This window comes from Carassius carassius, chromosome 35, assembly GCF_963082965.1.
Source record: "Carassius carassius chromosome 35, fCarCar2.1, whole genome shotgun sequence".
Taxonomy (NCBI): Eukaryota; Metazoa; Chordata; class Actinopteri; order Cypriniformes; family Cyprinidae; genus Carassius; species Carassius carassius.
The window spans coordinates 5,022,744-5,042,082 of NC_081789.1; the positions used below are offsets into that span (position 1 = coordinate 5,022,744).

The following is a 19,339-nucleotide window of genomic DNA, read 5'->3' on the forward strand; positions in this document are numbered from 1 at the left end:
AGCACTGCGCCTACCCCCATCTCTGACGCATCGACCTCCACCACAAACTGACGTGACCGGGCAAGGGGTCGTAAGAATGGGAGCCGAAATGAAGCGGCTCTTTAGGTTGGTGAATACAGCTTTGGCTGTTTCGGACCACCTGAACGTCGTTCTGGGGGAGGTCAAGGCAGTCAGAGGCCCGGCTAGTTCGCTGTAATTACGAATAAAACGTCTGTAAAAATTGGCAAACCCCAGAAACCTCTGTAGGGCCTTACAGGAATCTGGACTTGGCCTTAACTTTGTCAGGATCCATACACACTCCCTCAGACGAAATGACGTAACCTAGGAAAGGGACAGACTGTGCATGAAAAGGGCATTTCTCCGCCTTGACAAAAAGCCCATTCTCTAACAACCTCTGAAGCACTCGTCTGACATGCTGAATGTGTTCCTAGAGAGACGAAGAAAAAATCTATATGTCATCCAGGTAGACAAAATGAACTGATCGACCATGTCTCTCAGCACATCATTGACGAGTGCCTGGAAGACTGGTGGGCTATTGGAGAGCCCGAAAGGCATAACCAAGTATTCAAAGTGCCCCCTAGGGGTGTTAAACGTGGTCTTCCATTCATCCCCCTTCCTGATGCGGACCAAATGATAAGCATTACGTAAATCCAGTTTTGTGAAGACCGACGCTCCCTGCAACCTCTCGAAGGCTGAAGACATCAACGGCAAATGATATGTATTGTTTACCATGATGTTATTCAACCCTCGGTAATCAATGCAATTCGCAGAAAATCGTCCTTCTTCCCCACAAAAAAGAACCCCGCCCCTGCTGGAGAAGAGGAAGGCCGGATGAATCTGGATGCCAAAGAATCAGAAATATATTTCTCCATGGCCTCCCTCTCGGGAACAGACAGAGAGTATAACTTGCCCTTAGGCGGAGACGTACCTGGCAGTAGATCTATAGCATAGTCATAGGGAACGATGCGGAGAAAGAGAAGAAGCTCTGGACTTACTGAACACTTCCTTCAGGTCGAGGTACTCGACGGGCATGTTTGACAAATTCACCGGCTCTTCCTGCAAGACAGAACAAGACAGAGACGAACCAGCAGACACTAAACAAGACGCATAACACTCAGTGCTCCAGGCAGAAACAGAGTTTGTCCCCACTCCACCCTGGGATTATGCTTCACCAACCAGGGGTGGCCGAGGACAATGGGAACCTGAGGGGAGTCCATGAGGAGAAATGACAGTTCTTCAGAATGATTGCCGGATGTGATGAGTGTTATCAGACTGGTAGTGTGAGATACTGTGGGTAACTGTTGACCATTTAGTGCGTTGACTGAGATTTTGTTAGTGAGAGGTATGGTGGGTATCTGAAGCTGTTGTGCAAATGACCAGTCCATGAAGTTAATCCCCGGCCCCGGAGTCGAGAAGAGCTTGACCGTGATGTGACCGAGAGGCAATCTCACCGGGAGGAGGGTGGAAGAGGCTTTCTGGATGGAGACCCCGCCCGACAGAAACCTCTTCTTCACTGCCGGGCCCACTCTTTTACTGGGCAATTATTGAGAAAATGTCCAGATCCGCCACAGTAGAGGCACAATCCTTGGGATCTCCTTCTCTCTCTCTCCTCCCGGGAGAGCCGGGCTCGACCCACCTGCATGGACTCGTGATCGTCTACGGGACTGACCGCATCACAAGCGTTGAGTGGGGAGATTCCAAAGCTCCTCTGTGTTGTACGAGTGTGTTGTTCCAACCGATGCAGGCGTGTGTCCACTCTTAAGGCCAGTTCGATCAGATCGTCGAGTTTGTCTGGCAGGTCTAGAGTATAAATCTCATGTTGGATGCGGTCAGCCAGCCCATGCAGGAAGATGTCCCATTGCGCCGCCTCGTTCCAGCAGCAGTCTGCGGAGAGGGTGCGAAACTCTATGGAATTGTCGGCGATGGATCTTTCTCCCTGGCGGATGTCTGCGAGCTGGTGAGCCGCCACTCTGCCTGTGACTGCCCGGTCAAACACCCTTCTCATCTCCTCCGAGAGTGCCGCGAACGAGTCACAACAGGGTCGATGGTTTTCCCACACCGCCGTCCCCCATAGCGCCGCACGTCCGGACAGCAGTGTAAGCACGAAAGCCACCTTCGAATCTTCAGTGCAAAATGTCTGGGGTTGGAGAGCAAAAAACATTGAGCACTTGGTCAAAAAAGCTCTACAATAACTAGGCTCACCAGAATAACTCTCCGGAGTCGGCAGACGCGGCTCATAATGACAGACGGATGTGGGGGAAATCGGCAGTGGGTTGGGCGCAATGGGCTGTGTCAGTTGTTGGACCTGCTGGTTGAGCCCGGACACCTGCGCTACCAATGCCTGCACCGCTCTTCCAGTTGCGGCGAGATTCTCCTCCTGCCGCTCCATACGGGCTGTGTTGTGTGCGAAATATTTTGTGACATCAGATCCGCTTGCTGCCCCCTGCATGGTCAGATCATTCTGTAACGTTAGGATAGAGAAGACAATAGCAAGTCAAACAGATCCTTTTATTAGGATGAATAGCACCAGTCTCAGAGTGAATCAAGGAGAAGCAGACACAGTTCTCAGGAATGCTGGAAGATGCCAAAGCAGAACACAGGTCCTTCACAATGTGATGGTATCTCCGATGATGACGATGACTAGGCAGCGCAGGCTTGCATGGACAACTCGATCCGAGGGTCTGATGTGAAGTGGTGGATCCAGTGTTGGTGAATAGTGAAGACATATACTGCAACGGCGAACTTCCAGACGGAGACAAACCAGGAGACACGAGGAGCCGAAGAGACAGGAACACAACAGGTACATCCATAAAACAACGATCTGACAAACACACGACGCATGAGGTGAGTATAAGTAGACCGTGGTAATGACCAACACCTGTCGCTGATTTCCCGGAGGATCATCAGCGACCACGCCCACACACACACACCCACACACACACACACACACACACACACATTCATTCATAAAATACACACCCACAGTGCAAGGGATCGTCAATGAATTCCTCAACCGTGACACTATCGCAACAAATTAGAATACTACATAAGACCAATAAAATAAACATTTGTAGTGAATTGTTGGCAATCTGGAAAGTATGTTCATTTACTGTACAGTACATGTACTCAATACTTGGTAGGGGCTCATTTTGCTTAAATTACTGCCTCAATTTGGCATGGCATGGAGGTAATCAGTTTGTGGCACTGCTGAGGTGGTATGGAAGCCCAGGATTCTTTGACAGTAGCCTTCAGCTCATTAGCATGTTTTGGTTTCCTGTTTCTCATTTTCCTCTTGACAATACCTTTTGCTTAAATTACTGCCTCAATTTGGCATGGCATGGAGGTGATCAGTTTGTGGCACTGCTGAGGTGGTATAAAATCAGCATCTTCAAAAAGCTGGTCAGTAGAAGGAAGTGCTCCAAATGTATTGGTAAATGGGTGCAGTGACTTTGGTTTACAAAAAAAATTCATCACAGGCTGTGGAAACTTAACACTGGACTTCAAGCAACTTGGGCTATGAGCTTCACCACCCCTCCTCCAAACTCTAGGACCTTGGTTTACAAATGAAATACAAAACTTGCTCTCATATGAAAAGAGGACTTTGGACCACTGGGCAACAGTCCAGTTCTTATTCTCCTTAGCCCAGGTAAGACTCCTCTGATGTCGTCTGTGGTTCAAAAAATTCCTTGACACATCTGTGTGTGGTGGCTCTTGATGCGTTAACCCTAGCCTCAGTTCATTCCTTGTGAAGTTCACTCAAATTCTTGAATCAACTTTGCTTGACAATCCACATAAGGCTGCGGTTCTCTTGGTTGGTTGTGCATCTTTTTCTTACACACTTTTTCCTTCCACTCAAGTTTCTGTTAACATGTTTGAATACAGCACTCTGTGAACAGCCAGCTTCTTTGGCAATGAATGTTTGTGACTTACCCTTCTTGTGAAGGCCGTCAACCTGTCAAAAATTGTCAGATCAGCAGTCTTCCCCATGAATGTGTAGCCTAGTTAACCAAACTGAGAGACCATTTTGTAGGCTCGGGAAACCTTTGCAGGTGTTTGAGTTGATTAGCTGATTGGCATGTCACCATATTCTAATTTGTTGTGATAGTGAATTGGTGGGTTTTTGTTAAATGTTAGCCAACATCATCACAATTAAAAGAATCAAAGACTTAAATTACTTCAGTCTGTGTGCATTGAATTTATTTCATTTTTACACGAGTTTCACAATTTAAGTTGAATTACTGAAATAAACAAACTTTTCCAGACATAATAATTTATTGAGATGCACCTGTATATTGGATCCGACAGTAATTTCGCAACACACAAGTGTGAGTAAATGTTTTTAATATGTGGTCACTATTGCTTTGTCTGTCAAGCACATCATTTGACATGATTATTTATGTGTTTCAAACCTAAATCACTCCAGCGTCCATCTGTGAAAGACATAGAATAGCAAACATACAACTATTAAACCAATCATAGCAGTGGGCCTTTACTTCCAAGTTTACAATCTGCCATGACCAGAGATGTATAAAGTATTAGAGACCCAGACTTGAGTAAAAGTACAAGTGCTCTATCAAAAAAATGACTTGAGTAGAAGTTGAAGTGCTCTTTAAGCACCACACTTAAGTAGAAGTACTAAAGTATTCAACATTTTTTGTACTTAAGTATTGCAAGTAGTCTATTTGAAAATTTACTACTCAAGTACTGAAAGTAAAAGTACAAGTATTGTGTTATGTAGTTATTAAAGAAAGTAGTCAAAAGTTTGAACATATTGTTTTTACTATTTCAAATGATTAACCTAAAGGACAATCACAATTCCTTTGACTGTAACTTTTTGTAAACAAAAAACAGATTAAAGGGTTAGTTCGCCCAATTTGCAAAATTATGTCATTAATAACTTACCCTCATGTTGTTTCAAACCCGTAAGACCTCCGTTTATTTTTGGAACACAGTTTAAGATATTTTAGATTTAGTCCGAGAGCTCTCAGTCCCTCCATTGAAGCTGTGTGTACGGTCTACTGTCCATGTCCAGAAAGGTAAGAAAAACATAATCAAAGTAGTCCATGTGACATCAGAGGGTCAGTTAGAATTAATTTTAGAATAAATTTTGGTCCAAAAATAGCAGAAACTACGACTTTATTCAGCATTGTCTTCTCTTCCTTGTCTGTTGTGAGAGAGTTCAAAACAAAGCAGTTTGTGATATCCGGTTCGCGAACGAATCATTCAATGTAACCGGATCTTTTTGAACCAGTTCACCAAATCGAACTGAATCGTTTTAAACAGTTCTCCAATACGCATTAATCCACAAATGACTTAAGCTGTTAACTTGTTTAATGTGGCTGACACTCCCTCTGAGTTAAAACAAACCAATATCCCGGAGTAATTTATTTACTCAAACAGTACACTGACTGAACTGATGTGAAGAGAGAACTGAAGATGAACACCGAGCCGAGCCAGATAACGAACAAGAGACTGACTCGTTCACGAGTCAAGAACACTGATCTATATATATAACTAACTGTATATTATAGATCAGTGGTCAAGAACCGTTTCTGTCAGACGTGTCCGATTCGAGAACCGAGGAGCTGATGATACTGCGCATGTGTGATTCAGCGTGAAAGCAAACCGACACACAGAGCGTCTGAACCGAACTGATTCTTTTGATGATTGATTCTGAACTGATTCTGTGCTAATTTTATGAGCCCAGGTAATAGTGATGGGATTTATGGCTCTTTGAGGGGATCCGGATCTTCGCGATCCGTTCCTTTCAAAGAGCTGTTCAAAAGAACGGCTATTTTTAAATATTTAGTCAGTTTTAAGAAGCCAGCTTGGGGGCATCTCAGTTTATCCTGGAAATAATCACTGGGAGGAATGATGAGGTGAGATTTGTAGTCAAATAATTAAAACTCAGATATCACACACCAATATCTGAGTTTGAATTATTCTGAAATATTGATTATTACCTCGTTTGTCATGTGTGGACTATATTCCATAGGGTTGCACAAATCCCTCTGCTTAGACAGTGACATCACTATTTTGGATTTACCTTTAGTACAAAGTGTGTGTGTGTGTGTGTGTGTGTGTGTGTGTAAAGCTACGTTGACTTATGTTATTCATACAATACCTACTCAAATAAACATCAAAAACAAAGCTGGCTGCAATGAATTTCTGTGCAAAAACAGCTTTTACTACAAACACTTCCACACAAGAACATTGTTATCACACAAGAACATTTTGATAGAAAACAAAAAATATTTAAAGTAGATAAAATTAGAATAAATAAAATGGAAATGTCTACATACTACATACTATTACTACTGTAAACTTTGCAAATAGGACATCAGCCCCTTCAAGTCAATGAACAATAACAAAGTGGGCTGCAATGAACATGCACAACTAATAACTAATATCATCACGCTATAAAGGGTTGGCCTGCGCTGGGTGCGCCCCTCCCCCTATAACTGTTCTGTCTCGCGGAGGAGCTCATTTGTGTGCATCTGTGTGAAATACGCATAGGAAAAAAGAACGACAGAAAGAACGGCTCCCCTCCAGCCGCGACTCGGCTCCCATCGTTCATGTTTATTAGCCGTTCAAAAGAATTGGTTCGTTCGCGAACGTCACAACTCTACCAGGTAAACCGAAGGCTTGCAGTCAACGCCAATGACACCAATACATCGAGCGCAAAAGAACCAGTGAACTGTTTTCTTCAACTGGTTTATTGAATCGAACTGTCAGAAAGAACTACTGGTGATTCGAAAACCGATGCAACCGGTTCTTGACTCGTGAACGAGTCATTATCTGGCTCGGCTCGGTGTTCATCTCTCTCTTCACAGCAGTTCAGTCAGCACGCGCAGTCTTCTCAATCGCTTGATTCGCTCAATGCTTCATCAAACCTGCCATCTACAGTTCTGTTTGTAATGGAATGATTCGTAACATTTTTATAATTGTAACGAGTAACGGTGCAGCACATAAAAAAAATATCGGAGTAAAAGTATTAAACTCATCGAAAATATGTACTGAAGTAAAAGTGGAAGTCGGAGAAAAAAATAATACTCTAGTAAAGTACAGATACCGCCTTTTAGTACTTAAGTACAGTAGTGAAGTAGTTCTACTTCGTTACTATACATCTCTGGCCATGACTATTCAAACAGATAATTCTGATGAGGGAGGTTAGAACAGAAATAAGAAGAAAAAAAATACAAGACAGGTCATGACCCCTTTAAAATATTTATTTAAAGTGTTAACCTGTTTCTGTTTCCTAACCGTGGTTGGGAGACACAGGGGAGATCCGTCTTCTCCAGGGCAGGAAGTTCTCCTCCCGGGGTTAACTCCCTAAACTTCACACTGCTTAGTGCGATGGTAGCATATAAAAACAAAGAGGCCGTCTTGACGAAGAGTTTAGGTGCTTTATTTTGCTGGCTGCACTGAAATACGCTGCACACAGCTAACTACCTGCACCGTTCACCGTATCACTCTCACACACACTCATCCGCTGCTTCGTGGGGATCAGCCAGGGGGGAGGGGCGCGCCTCGGACACGCACACTCACTCACTCCTATTCACACAAACACACTGAGCTGTCCTAAACTAAACACATTGAAGACACATCCCACAACACTACCCCCACCATGGACTGGCAATTAACACTAATTCCATTCCATCTAAATGTACTTAGCACATACTCTCTATATCTGTAGGCCTAAAATGTGAAGAGATAGCTGTGTCCCAAATAGTATGTAAATTCAAATAGGTAGGTTATACTAATTTAACAAGTCTCTAAACAGTGCTAAAAGTTCTAAAGCTCATTCAACAGTGAACACAGGAGTGAAAAATGATTAGAAATGCAATAGTCTCTAATAAAACATAAGAGTACATCACCTTTTAAATCCTATTCTTCGGTGACCGGAGGTAAAACTGTCTGACTAATACAGTAATAATCAAAACATACATTGTCAATGTCAATGTCACCTTTATTTATATAGCGCTTTAAACAAAATACATTGCGTCAAAGCAACTGACCAACATTCATTAGGAAAACAGTGTTAATAATGCAAAAATGATAGTTAAAGGCAGTTTATCATTGGATTCAGTTATGTCATCTCTGTTCAGTTAAATAGTGTCTGTGCATTTATTTGCAATCAAGTCAACGATATCGCTGTAGATGAAGTGTCCCCAACTAAGCAAGCCAGAGGCGACAGCGGCAAGGAACCGAAACTCCATCGGTGACAGAATGGAGAAAAAAACCTTGGGAGAAACCAGGCTCAGTTGGGGGGCCAGTTCTCCTCTGACCAGACGAAACCAGTAGTTCAATTCCAGGCTGCAGCAAAGTCAGATTGTGCAGAAGAATCATCTGTTTCCTGTGGTCTTGTCCTGGTGCTCCTCTGAGACAAGGTCTTTACAGGGGATCTGTATCTGGGGCTCTAGTTGTCCTGGTCTCCGCTGTCTTTCAGGGATGTAGAGGTCCTTTCTAGGTGCTGATCCACCATCTGGTCTGGATACGTACTGGATCCGGGTGACTGCAGTGACCCTCTGATCTGGACACAGACTGGATCTGGTGGCCACGGTGACCTCGGAACAAGAGAGAAACAGACAAATATTAGCGTAGATGCCATTCTTCTAATGATGTAGCATGTACATAGGTTGTTATGGGAAGTGTTTCCGGTTCCGGTTTACCTAATTAATGCAGCCTAAAAATCCTTTAACGGATTTGGATAATAAAAGCATATTAGTATGCTATGTGTATGCCAGGTTAAAGAGATGGGTCTTTAATCTAGATTTAAACTGCAAGAGTGTGTCTGCCTCCCGAACAATGTTAGGTAGGTTAATCCAGAGTTTGGGCGCCAAATAGGAAAAGGATCTGCCGCCTGCAGTTGATTTTGATATTCTAGGTATTATCAAATTGCCTGAGTTTTGAGAACGTAGCAGACGTAGAGGATTATAATGTAAAAGGAGCTCATTCAAATACTGAGGTGCTAAACCATTCAGGGCTTTATAAGTAATAAGCAATATTTTCAAATCTATGCGATGCTTGATAGGGAGCCAGTGCAGTGTTGACAGGACCGGGATAATATGGTCATACTTCCTGGTTCTAGTAAGAACTCTTGCTGCTGCATTTTGGACTAGCTGTAGTTTGTTTACTAAACGTGCAGAACAACCACCCAATAAAGCATTACAATAATCTAACCTTGAGGTCATAAATGCATGGATTAACATTTCTGCATTTGACATTGAGAGCATAGGCCGTAATTTAGATATATTTTTGAGATGGAAAAATGCAGTTTTACAAATGCTAGAAACGTGGCTTTCTAAGGAAAGATTGCGATCAAATAGCACACCTAGGTTCCTAACTGATGACGAAGAATTGACAGAGCAACCATCAAGTCTTAGACAGTGTTCTAGGTTATTACAAGCAGAGTTTTTAGGTCCTATAATTAACACCTCTGTTTTTTCAGAATTTAGCAGTAAGAAATTACTCGTCATCCAGTTTTTTATATCGACTATGCAATCCATTAGTTTTTCAAATTGGTGTGTTTCACCGGGCTGCGAAGAAATATAGAGCTGAGTATCATCAGCATAACAAGTGAAAGCTAACACCATGTTTCCTGATGATATCTCCCAAGGGTAACATATAAAGCGTGAAGAGTAGCGGCCCTAGTACTGAGCCTTGAGGTACTCCATACTGCACTTGTGATCGATAGGATACATCTTCATTCACTGCTACGAACTGATGGCGGTCATATAAGTACGATTTAAACCATGCTAATGCACTTCCACTGATGCCAACAAAGTATTCAAGTCTATGCAAAAGAATGTTGTGGTCAATTGTGTCAAACGCAGCACTAAGATCCAATAAAACTAATAGAGAGATACACCCACGATCAGATGATAAGAGCAGATCATTTGTAACTCTAAGAAGAGCAGTCTCAGTACTATGATACGGTCTAAATCCTGACTGGAAATCCTCACATATACCATTTTTCTCTAAGAAGGAATATAATTGTGTGGATACCACCTTTTCTAGTATCTTGGACAGAAAAGGGAGATTCGAGATTGGTCTGTAATTAACTAGTTCTTTGGGGTCAAGTTGTGTTTTTTTGATGAGAGGCTTAATAACAGCCAGTTTGAAGGTTTTGGGGACATGTCCTAATGACAATGAGGAATTAATAATAGTCAGAAGAGGATCTATGACTTCTGGAAGCACCTGTTTTAGGAGCTTAGATGGTATATGGTCTAACATACATGTTGTTGGTTTAGATGATTTAACAAGTTTATACAATTCTTCCTCTCCTATGGTAGAGAATGAGTGGAACTGTTCCTCAGGGGGTCTATAGTGCACTGTCTGATGTGATACTGTAGCTGACGGCTGAATGGTTGCAATTTTATCTCTAATAGTATCGATTTTAAAAGTAAAGTAGTTCATAAAGTCATTACTGCTGTGGTGTTGGGAAATGTCAACACTTGTTGAGGCTTTATTTTTCGTTAATTTAGCCACTGTATTGAATAAATACCTGGGGTTATGTTTGTTTTCTTCTAAAAGAGAAGAAAAGTAATCGGATCTAGCAGTTTTTAATGCTTTTCTGTAGGATATGTTACTTTCCCGCCAAGCAATACGAAATACCTCTAGTTTTGTTTTCCTCCAGCTGCGCTCCATTTTTCGGGCTGCTCTCTTTAGGGTGCGAGTATGCTCATTATACCATGGTGTCAAACTGTTTTCCTTAACCTTCCTTAAGCGTAAAGGAGCAACTTTATTTAAAGTGCTAGAAAAGAGAGAGTCCATAGTTTCTGTTACATCATCAAGTTGTTCTGAGGTTTTGGATATGCTAAGGAATTTGGATACATCAGGAAGATAACTTAAAAAGCATTCTTTTGTGTTAGAAGTGATGGTTCTTCCATACTTGTAACAAGAAGTAGAATTTACAATTTTGGCTATATGAATTTTGCAAAGAACTAAATAATGATCTGAGATATCATCACTTGGCTGAATAATTTCAACACCATCAACATCAATTCCATGTGACAGTATTAAATCTAGAGTATGATTTCGACAATGAGTAGGTCCTGAAACGTGTTGTCTAACACCAATAGAGTTCAGAATGTCTATAAATGCTGATCCCAATGCATCGTTTTCATTATCAACATGGATATTAAAATCACCAACTATTAAAACTTTATCTGCAGCCAGAACTAACTCGGATGTAAAATCACCAAACTCTTTAATAAAGTCTGTATGGTGCCCTGGTGGCCTGTATACAGTAGCCAGTACAAACATAACAGGGGATTTATCATTAACATTTGTTTCTTTGGATAATGTTATATGAAGTACCATTACTTCAAACGAGTTATACTTGTAGCCTGCCCTCTGAGAAATCCTGAAAACGTTGTTATAAATTGAAGCAACACCTCCACCTTTGCCTTTTAGACGCGGCTCATGTTTATAACAGTAATCTTGGGGGGTGGACTCATTTAAAATAATGTAATCATCAGGTTTTAGCCAGGTTTCTGTCAAACAGAGTACATCTATATTATGATCAGTGATCATATTATTTACAAAAAGTGTTTTCGTAGAAAGGGATCTGATATTCAATAAGCCAAGCTTTATCATTTGTTTATCCATATTGCTTCTGTTTTTTATTTGTTGAACCTCAATTAAATTGTTAATCATAACTTGGTTTGGACGTTTTTTGTATTTTCTAGTTCGGGGAACAGACACAGTCTCTATAGTGTGATATCTAGGTGAAAGAGGCTCTATGTGCTGAGAATTAACTGACCTCTGTGACGGGAGGCAGCTAGCAGACGGTCGGTTTAGCCAGTCTGTCTGCTTCCTGACCTGGGCCCCAGTTAGTCAAGTATAAACACTAAGACTATTTGCTATTTCTAGAGAGAAGAGTGGCGTCACCCCAGGAGGGATGAAGACCATCTCTTTTAAACAGGTCAGGTCTGCCCCAAAAGCTCGTCCAATTGTCTATGAAACCTATGTTATTCTGTGGGCACCACTTAGACATCCAGCCATTGAGTGATGACAATCTGCTATGCATCTCATCACCACGGTAAGCAGGGAGGGGACCAGAGCATATTACAGTGTCTGACATCGTGCTTGAAAGTTTACACACCTCTTTAATGTTATTTTTAGTGATCTCCGACTGGCGAAGTCGAACATCATTAGCGCCGGCATGAATAACAATCTTACTGTATTTACGTTTAGCATTAGCCAGCACTTTTAAATTTGCCAAGATGTCAGGCGCTCTGGCTCCCGGTAAACATTTGACTATGGTGGCTGGTGTCTCTATATTCACGTTCCGTACAATAGAATCACCAATAACTAGAGCACTTTCATCAGGTTTCTCAGTGGGTGCATCACTGAGTGGGGAGAACCTGTTTAATGTTTTGATCGGAACAGAAGAGCGGTGTTTTGACCCACGACTACGCTGCCTCACCGTCACCCAGTTGCCCTGCTGCTGGGGCTCTGTTTCAGGAACCGAACAATGTACAGGAATCCCTGAGCTAGACGCATCCAAAGCCGTATCTAGAGCCCTAACATTTTTACTGTCCTCAATTAAAGTTTGGATGCGTGTCTCTAATTCTGAAATCTTCTCTGTCAGCCTAACTATTTCCCTACATTTATCACATGTGAATCCCTCATCAGCGACAGAGATAGATAAACTGTACATGTGGCAAGAGGTGCAAGAAACAATGATAGGAGAAGCCATTACTCACCGTGCTTGATGAAAATTCTTACTGCGGTTGTTTGATGAACTTGTGAAAAACTGGAGCGAGGGAGAGGAGAAAAGAAAACAGCGATAGGTTCGAATGAAAACGCTAATGACAAGCTAACGAGTGCTAACGCTTTGCAGGTGTACTGCACTCACGGAAATAAAATAAAAGTGAACGATCAAAGTTAATCTGATAAGATTGATCGATAATATCCGAAATATGGTGTGAATTAAGTTATATTTTACCACTTTAAAAAACAGAGTGATAGTAAGATAAAGATTCTAGAGAAAAAAATAAAATAAAAACAGCTACACGGAGCTACAATTTGCTACAGAAGGCCAACAGGAAGTAGAGAAAACACTGTCCAACAGCGACACCCGCAGGCAGGATTGTGTGTGAGTGTGTCACATTGGATGCAATAAAGTGCAAGCATGTAAAAGCATTGAAAAACTCTTCAACTTTTCTTTTCTTTTTTTTTGAACGTGAAAAAAATTTGCTTTTTGTAGAAAAAAAAGTATAGAACAAACTAGACCAGAGATCAAAAACGTGAATTATAAAGTCTCTAGTGCAAATATAAACTGTCATGGGTGACTCAGTCAGTGACCCAGTCCCCACTCCTCCGCGCTGACGTTGGGGCCGAGGTTCACGCGGAGACTGGTGGTGTGGCCCTCCTACCACACCCTCACCATGGTCAAGTGACACATGGGAAGGAGTGGATGGAAGAGACCCAATCATGTGAGTGTTAGTAGCAGGTGGAGTGGATGGCCAGGAGTCGCTGGGGCCATCACTCGAGGCAGCAGAGTAGAGGTTGTGCAGGGCGAGATCCTCCCGGTCTGCTGGGTGCCCGTCCACTGCTGGTGGCAGGATTTCCGAAGGTGTCCAGTTCTGGGATTGGTCCAGGACCCAGGTGTTGTCCAGGGGCTCACGGCTGCGGTAGCATTTGAGTTGATCATGATGGACGACTTTGACCTTGGCTCTGGGGCCCTTTTGGATCCGATAGACTAGATCGTCTAAATGTCCCATAACAAAGTAAGGCCTTTCATAAGAGGGGAGGAACTTTTTGACTTTGTTTTTGACATGACTTGTTCCTTTGATGAGATACCACACCGCGTTGCCGACTTTGTACTGTGTGTGACAAGCGTTTTTGTCGTATTGTCTTTTTGCACGTGTGACCGACTCACAAAGGGCTTCTCGGGTGATGTTGTGAGCCATTTCCAACTGATCACACATTTGTTGCACATACTCGGGGCTGAAGGTGCATGGTCAGAGTCCGGGGGCAAACCAGCCACAAGGTCCACTGGCTCACTTATTTCACGGCCGAACATCATGAAGTTGGGAGTGAAACCAGTAGCGCTGTGCTTGGTCGCTCTGTAGGCCATAACTGCCAATGGGATCATCAGGTCCCAATCCCAGTGACAGTGTTCTGCAGTAGAGGCCAGGAGCTGTTGAAGTGTGGCGTTGAAACGTTCAACTTGGCCGTCGGACTGCGGTCTGAATAGTGTAGTGTGGGTTTTGTCGATGCCAAGCAAACGGCTTGATCGCTGTGCAGAGAGTGAGGCATTCCAAAGCGACACACCCATTCAGTTGCAACAACGTTTGCCACTGTCACAGCCTTTTCATCAGGGATTGCGAATGCTTCAGTCCATTTTGTGAAATACTCCTGTATTACGAGTATATAACTGTTTTTACGTTCTGTCTCATTGAGTGGGCCCATAATGTCCAGTGCAATGCGCTCCATGGGGGCTCCAACTCTGACAGTTCCCATGGGTGCTTGTGGAGTCTTGTGGGGTCTGGCTCTGCATGCGCAGTTTGTACAAGTCCGGCACCAGAGGGCCACATCTTCTCTCATGTGGTACCAGTAGTATCTGGTTTGAAGTCTGGCCACAGTCCTTTCAATACCAAAATGTCCACCTACTGGCCCTTCATGCATTTGGCGCATCACATCGGGTTGCATTTTGCGGGGAAGAACAATTTGAGGATAGAACTGTGTGTCATCTAAACAGTAAAAGCGACGGACCAGTACTCCATCTCTGAAGTACAGTCTTCTCCATTGACTCCAGTACGTTTTGGTGGCTGGGCTGCATGGGGAGACTGTGACCCACGGGGGCCACTCACTACTGACCTCTAACCAAGCTCTGATTGGTGCAATGTCTGTATCAGCAGCTTGAGCCTGGCGCAACTCCTCCATAGTCCAGCCAGGAAACAGTCTGGTCTCATTTGTGTTTGTCACATAAATAATCTCTGTTTGTTTTAAAGTGTCTATGTTGGTAACATTGACAGCGCTTACCCCCACCGGACCCCCACCGGAGCTGGTGTCAGAGTCCAAATCACATTGAATTGCTTGGTGACTTGTGGATCTCCGCTGCAAGGAAGGGTCTTGCAGATTACAAGGACAGGACTGGCGGCAGGGCCTGCGGGAGAGACTGTCAGCATTTGTGTGTAAGCAACCTGGGCGATGGATGATTTCGAACTCGTACTCCGCTAGCTTCTCAAGCCACCGGGCTAACTAACCTTCTGGCTCTTTCATTCGCGTGAGCCAGCGCAAGCTCGGTTCGTACCTTGAAAGGCCTCCCGAGTAGGTATTGCCGAAAATGGGATGTGAAATCGACAATGGCTAGCAGCTCCCGTCTCGTAGTACAATAGTTCTGTTCAGCTTTGGCTAGTTTGCGGCTGCCGTACTCCAACACCCGTTCTGTGCCACCCTGCATTTGCGACAGAACAGTGCCGATACCTGTGTTGCTGGCATCGGTGTCCAGGATCATTTCACCATGGTCCAGTGGATAGCCTAAGACAGGGGCTGTGATGAGGTGGTGCTTGAGTGTGTCGAAGGCGGCTTGGTGTTCAGCGTGCCACTGGAAGTGTGCTTTCTTCTTTGTCAGGTTATGTAACGGCTCGGCAATGGAGGCAAAGTCTTTCACAAATAGGAGGCGAGACCAATGAAACGTCTGACCTCTTGGACTGATGTGGGAGTGGGCCAAGCTTGGACCTTGTTGACTTTATTGGGGTCAGTGGCTACACCGTGCTCAGACACAATATGACCTAGATAGACAACTTGGCGGCGGAACAGGCAGCATTTGGCTGGTTTCAGTTTGAGATTCGCCTGTTTAAGTCTCTGAAACACTTGGCTCAGTCGCTGCAGCATCTCGGGCACATCCTTGGCCAGCGCGTTGATGTCGTCCAGGTAGACGAGGCAGGTCTCCCACTGCATGCCGGCAAGGACGCGGTCCATAAGGCGTTGGAACGTCGCCGGGGCATTACATAGGGGCATTCGCAGCCGAATGGCAAAACGTTCCATTCGAATAGTCCATTACGGGTGCAAAAGGCGGCTGCGCAGCGTGCTCTTGGTGTTAGCTCAACTTGCCAGTAGCCTGAAGCAAGATCCAAAGTGCTGAACCATTTGGCGGTGGCGAGAGTATCCAGCGTGTCTTGGATGCGGGGAAGCGGGTACGCGTCAGTGATGGTGTGGTTGTTGAGTGCCCTGTAGTCTATACAAAGGCGATAAGTCCCATCCTTTTTACGCACCATAACGATCGGTGAGGCCCAACTGCTGTGGCTGCGTGTGGCGATGCCACTCTTGAGGCCCTCACTGATCTGCCGTTCTGCGCTTCGCTGCTTTTCCCCAGCCATACGACGAGGAGGCTGCTTCACCGGAGGTCCTAGCCGGGTTATGATGTCATGCTGCACAAGACTGGTCCGGCCCAGATCACCAGGTCCCCTGGAAAAGACACTTTCATAGGCACACAACAGGTTAGATAGTTCAAGTTTTTCATTGTTATTAAAGTCAGTGGAACTCTGGGCGTAGAGCTCCTGGAGGTGCTCTGGAACTGCAAGGGGGCTGGCTGGAAAGTCTGCCGCTGTGGAGACACTGGACGAGGGCAGCGCTTCAACTGGCTGGAGGAGGCCTGCAATGGCACCTTCTTTAATAGTCACAGCCTTGTTGCCAGGGTTAAATAGGCGTAATCAAATGATGTTGGTGGGTTGTGCGTTGACTAGGGCTCTAGCAATGAGTACTTTGTGCTTTTCAACAAAGCCTTTTGTGGGGCTAAGCATCATGTCTCCCTGAGCTTCTCTGCAAAAGTGCACGTTGCCCTTGACTAGGTACTCTTGTCCCGCTTCAACCACAACATTTCTGGCAACTCTTACAGCGTGTGACTTTGGAACAGTTTCTGGGTGAAAGTAGGGCACTTCTTCTCCAAACAGAATTATGCGGTACTTACCGAAATCAAGGCGGGCCTCAGCTTGGGTTAGGAAAGGATGGCCAAGCAGCACCTCATTGCCCTCTATATCCGCTACAAGGATGTCCACTTCAACTTGACGGTTGTTGATACTGACTGGTATCTTGGCCTCAACGAGCACTGTCACGTCTCCTGGTCCCACCCCGAGCAAAGTCTCTACGGTGGATACCTGAAGCGGTGGTCTCACGTCTTGGTGAATGCCGTTGTATTGGTGAAGGGGCAGCACGCTCCTCCGCGCTCCGCTGTCCAGGACTGCACATACCTCCAGCTCAGATATGCGCATGTGAATGTTCATTTCACGATTCTGGCTTTTAAGGTGGATAACAGTGGCCAGCGGGCTTTCTTTGTCAGTGCTTGCAAGGAAAGTCTTTGTATTTCTTTGAGGGGACGAGCACTGGCTCTGTTTGTGACCCCAACCATTACAGTTATAGCAGCGAATGTCACCCCTTTTAAAGTTCTTGTGCTGCTTTATTGTTTTAGAGGATGTGCGTGGGACAAAGAGATTGGGTGATGGGCTAACTGCAGAGGTAGTGGGAGTCATAGTCTCATTTTTGTCTCTTTCTCTGACAACAGCGGCCCGGGGCCTGTGTTCATTGAGGTTGCGGGCCCCTGGCTGCATGATGCTGGTGACATAGGAAGCAGCTCTCTTGGTAGTGTCATGACGGTGGGCTATCTCGTAAGCTTTAGCTAGTGTGGCTGGATGTTTCTCTAACAGTCTTTGAACTAGCTCTGCATCACCCAGGCCGTTTGTGAAAACTTCAACAGCTATAGCGTCTTGCTCAGCCTCTGACCAATCACCATAAGCTATAGCTACTTTTCCATAAATGTCATCTCTGAACACATGAAGCGCCTCACCAGATTTATGCAACCTTTGCCTCAGTTCTACTGCTACAGCCGCTGCATGATCTGAAGAAGGGCCATAAGCAGTCTCGAGTTCCTCCAGCAGGCGGCGGTAGTCCCATTTGGATGAACGAGGGTTTCTGTGGACGATGGCGCCTGCAGCTCCGGTGAGGCAGAATTTTAGCTGAATGGCCATTGTTTTGACTGACCAGTGATTTGCCTCTGCGCAGCTCTCAAACCTGTGCAGAAACTCTCTCCACGGTGTGCTTCCGTCATACTGGCCGGGACGTAGAGTGGGGACTCTCTCTTTGGGGTTATAGTCCTCATCCCTGTCCGACAGAGGAGGCTGACGGGACGCAGAGCGGCTCTTACGTGTTGGAGATGAGGGACAGGGCTGGCGCAATGGGAAATGTCCATGTTTTACAGTCATGTCAGGATTAATAAAAGAACAGGGCATGGGAAATGTACTGGCTTCAGGTTTGGATATAGCTGGTGTGCTTTGTACAAAACTTCCAATGTGAGCATTGGCAAAGGGATTTGTGACTTCATAGTGCCCCTTAAATGGCATGTCTGGAGCGGGATATGTGAAAATGTGACTGTCTAGCATTCCCATGGAGCTGTGGCTTTGACTGTTGCCTCTGCAAAAGGGATTTGTGGGCGAAAAATGGGCGGGCTGTCGAACGGCGCGAACAGATTCATCTTTCATCTCACAGGAATCGGTTAGAATGTTCGTGTTTTCTCTCAGCCTTGCGTTCATAAGCTTTCACAGTACCTTGACTGCTGTCCTCAACATTGGTTAGCGACATGAACGGGTTTGAGTAGTTGGTTTCCCGTCCGTAAACATTGGAGGGATAGCGAGCGGTTGCCATGTTGTATTAGCTTAGCCGCGCCGCTATTTCACTGGTATTACAGTTACTCGCCTTTACTTTTTATTGCCCTTTTATTTTCAATGCTCACCAGTCTTTTAACAACGTGAACGTCCCATCTGGGTCGCCAGTGTTAACCATTCCTGTTTCTGTTTCCTAACCGTGGTTGGAAGACACAGGGGAGATCCGTCTTCTCCAGGGCAGGAAGTTCTCCTCCCGGGGTTAACTTAGTGCGATGGTAGCATATAAAAACAAAGAGGCCGTCTTGCCGAAGAGTTTAGGTGCTTTATTTTGCTGGCTGCACTGAAATACGCTGCACACAGCTAACTACCTGCACCAGTCACCGTATCACTCTCACACACACTCATCCGCTGCTTCGTGGGGATCAGCCAGGGGGGAGGGGCGCGCCTCGGACACGCGCACTCACTCACTCTCATTCACACAAACACACTGAGCTGTCCTAAACAAAACACATTGAAGACACATCCCACAACAAAAGGATGCATCTGAAAACTGGAAAATCTTCAGAGAACACATTTCAAGAGCTAGGAAGTCATCAAGACACGTTCAAATCCATTGTTAGTTTCACTTCCTGCCTCCTGGGATACCTTCATCTGGTTGATTTTTTAAGGCAGCATAGATGAGTCATTCGCTGCTTTTAATATCCCACAATCCTGTGCAGTCCATT

The 19,339-nt window shown here is 44.7% G+C and overlaps 1 protein-coding gene and 1 long non-coding RNA gene across 2 annotated transcripts in view; one reads left to right on the plus strand and one right to left on the minus strand.

Moving 5' to 3' along the window:
* Positions 1-19,339, plus strand: part of LOC132115902 (uncharacterized) — a 411,617-nt gene that overhangs the window by 214,509 nt on the left and 177,769 nt on the right. The window lies entirely within an intron of this gene.
* LOC132115604 (uncharacterized) lies at positions 992-14,623 on the minus strand. The gene is made up of 5 exons (XM_059524023.1): positions 14,467-14,623; positions 13,208-13,959; positions 2,559-2,821; positions 2,203-2,461; positions 992-1,056 (listed from the first exon to the last, which is right to left on the minus strand). The coding sequence occupies exons 1-5, from the start codon at positions 14,547-14,549 to the stop codon at positions 992-994; spliced, it is 1,422 nt and encodes a 473-aa protein (XP_059380006.1). The 5' UTR covers positions 14,550-14,623.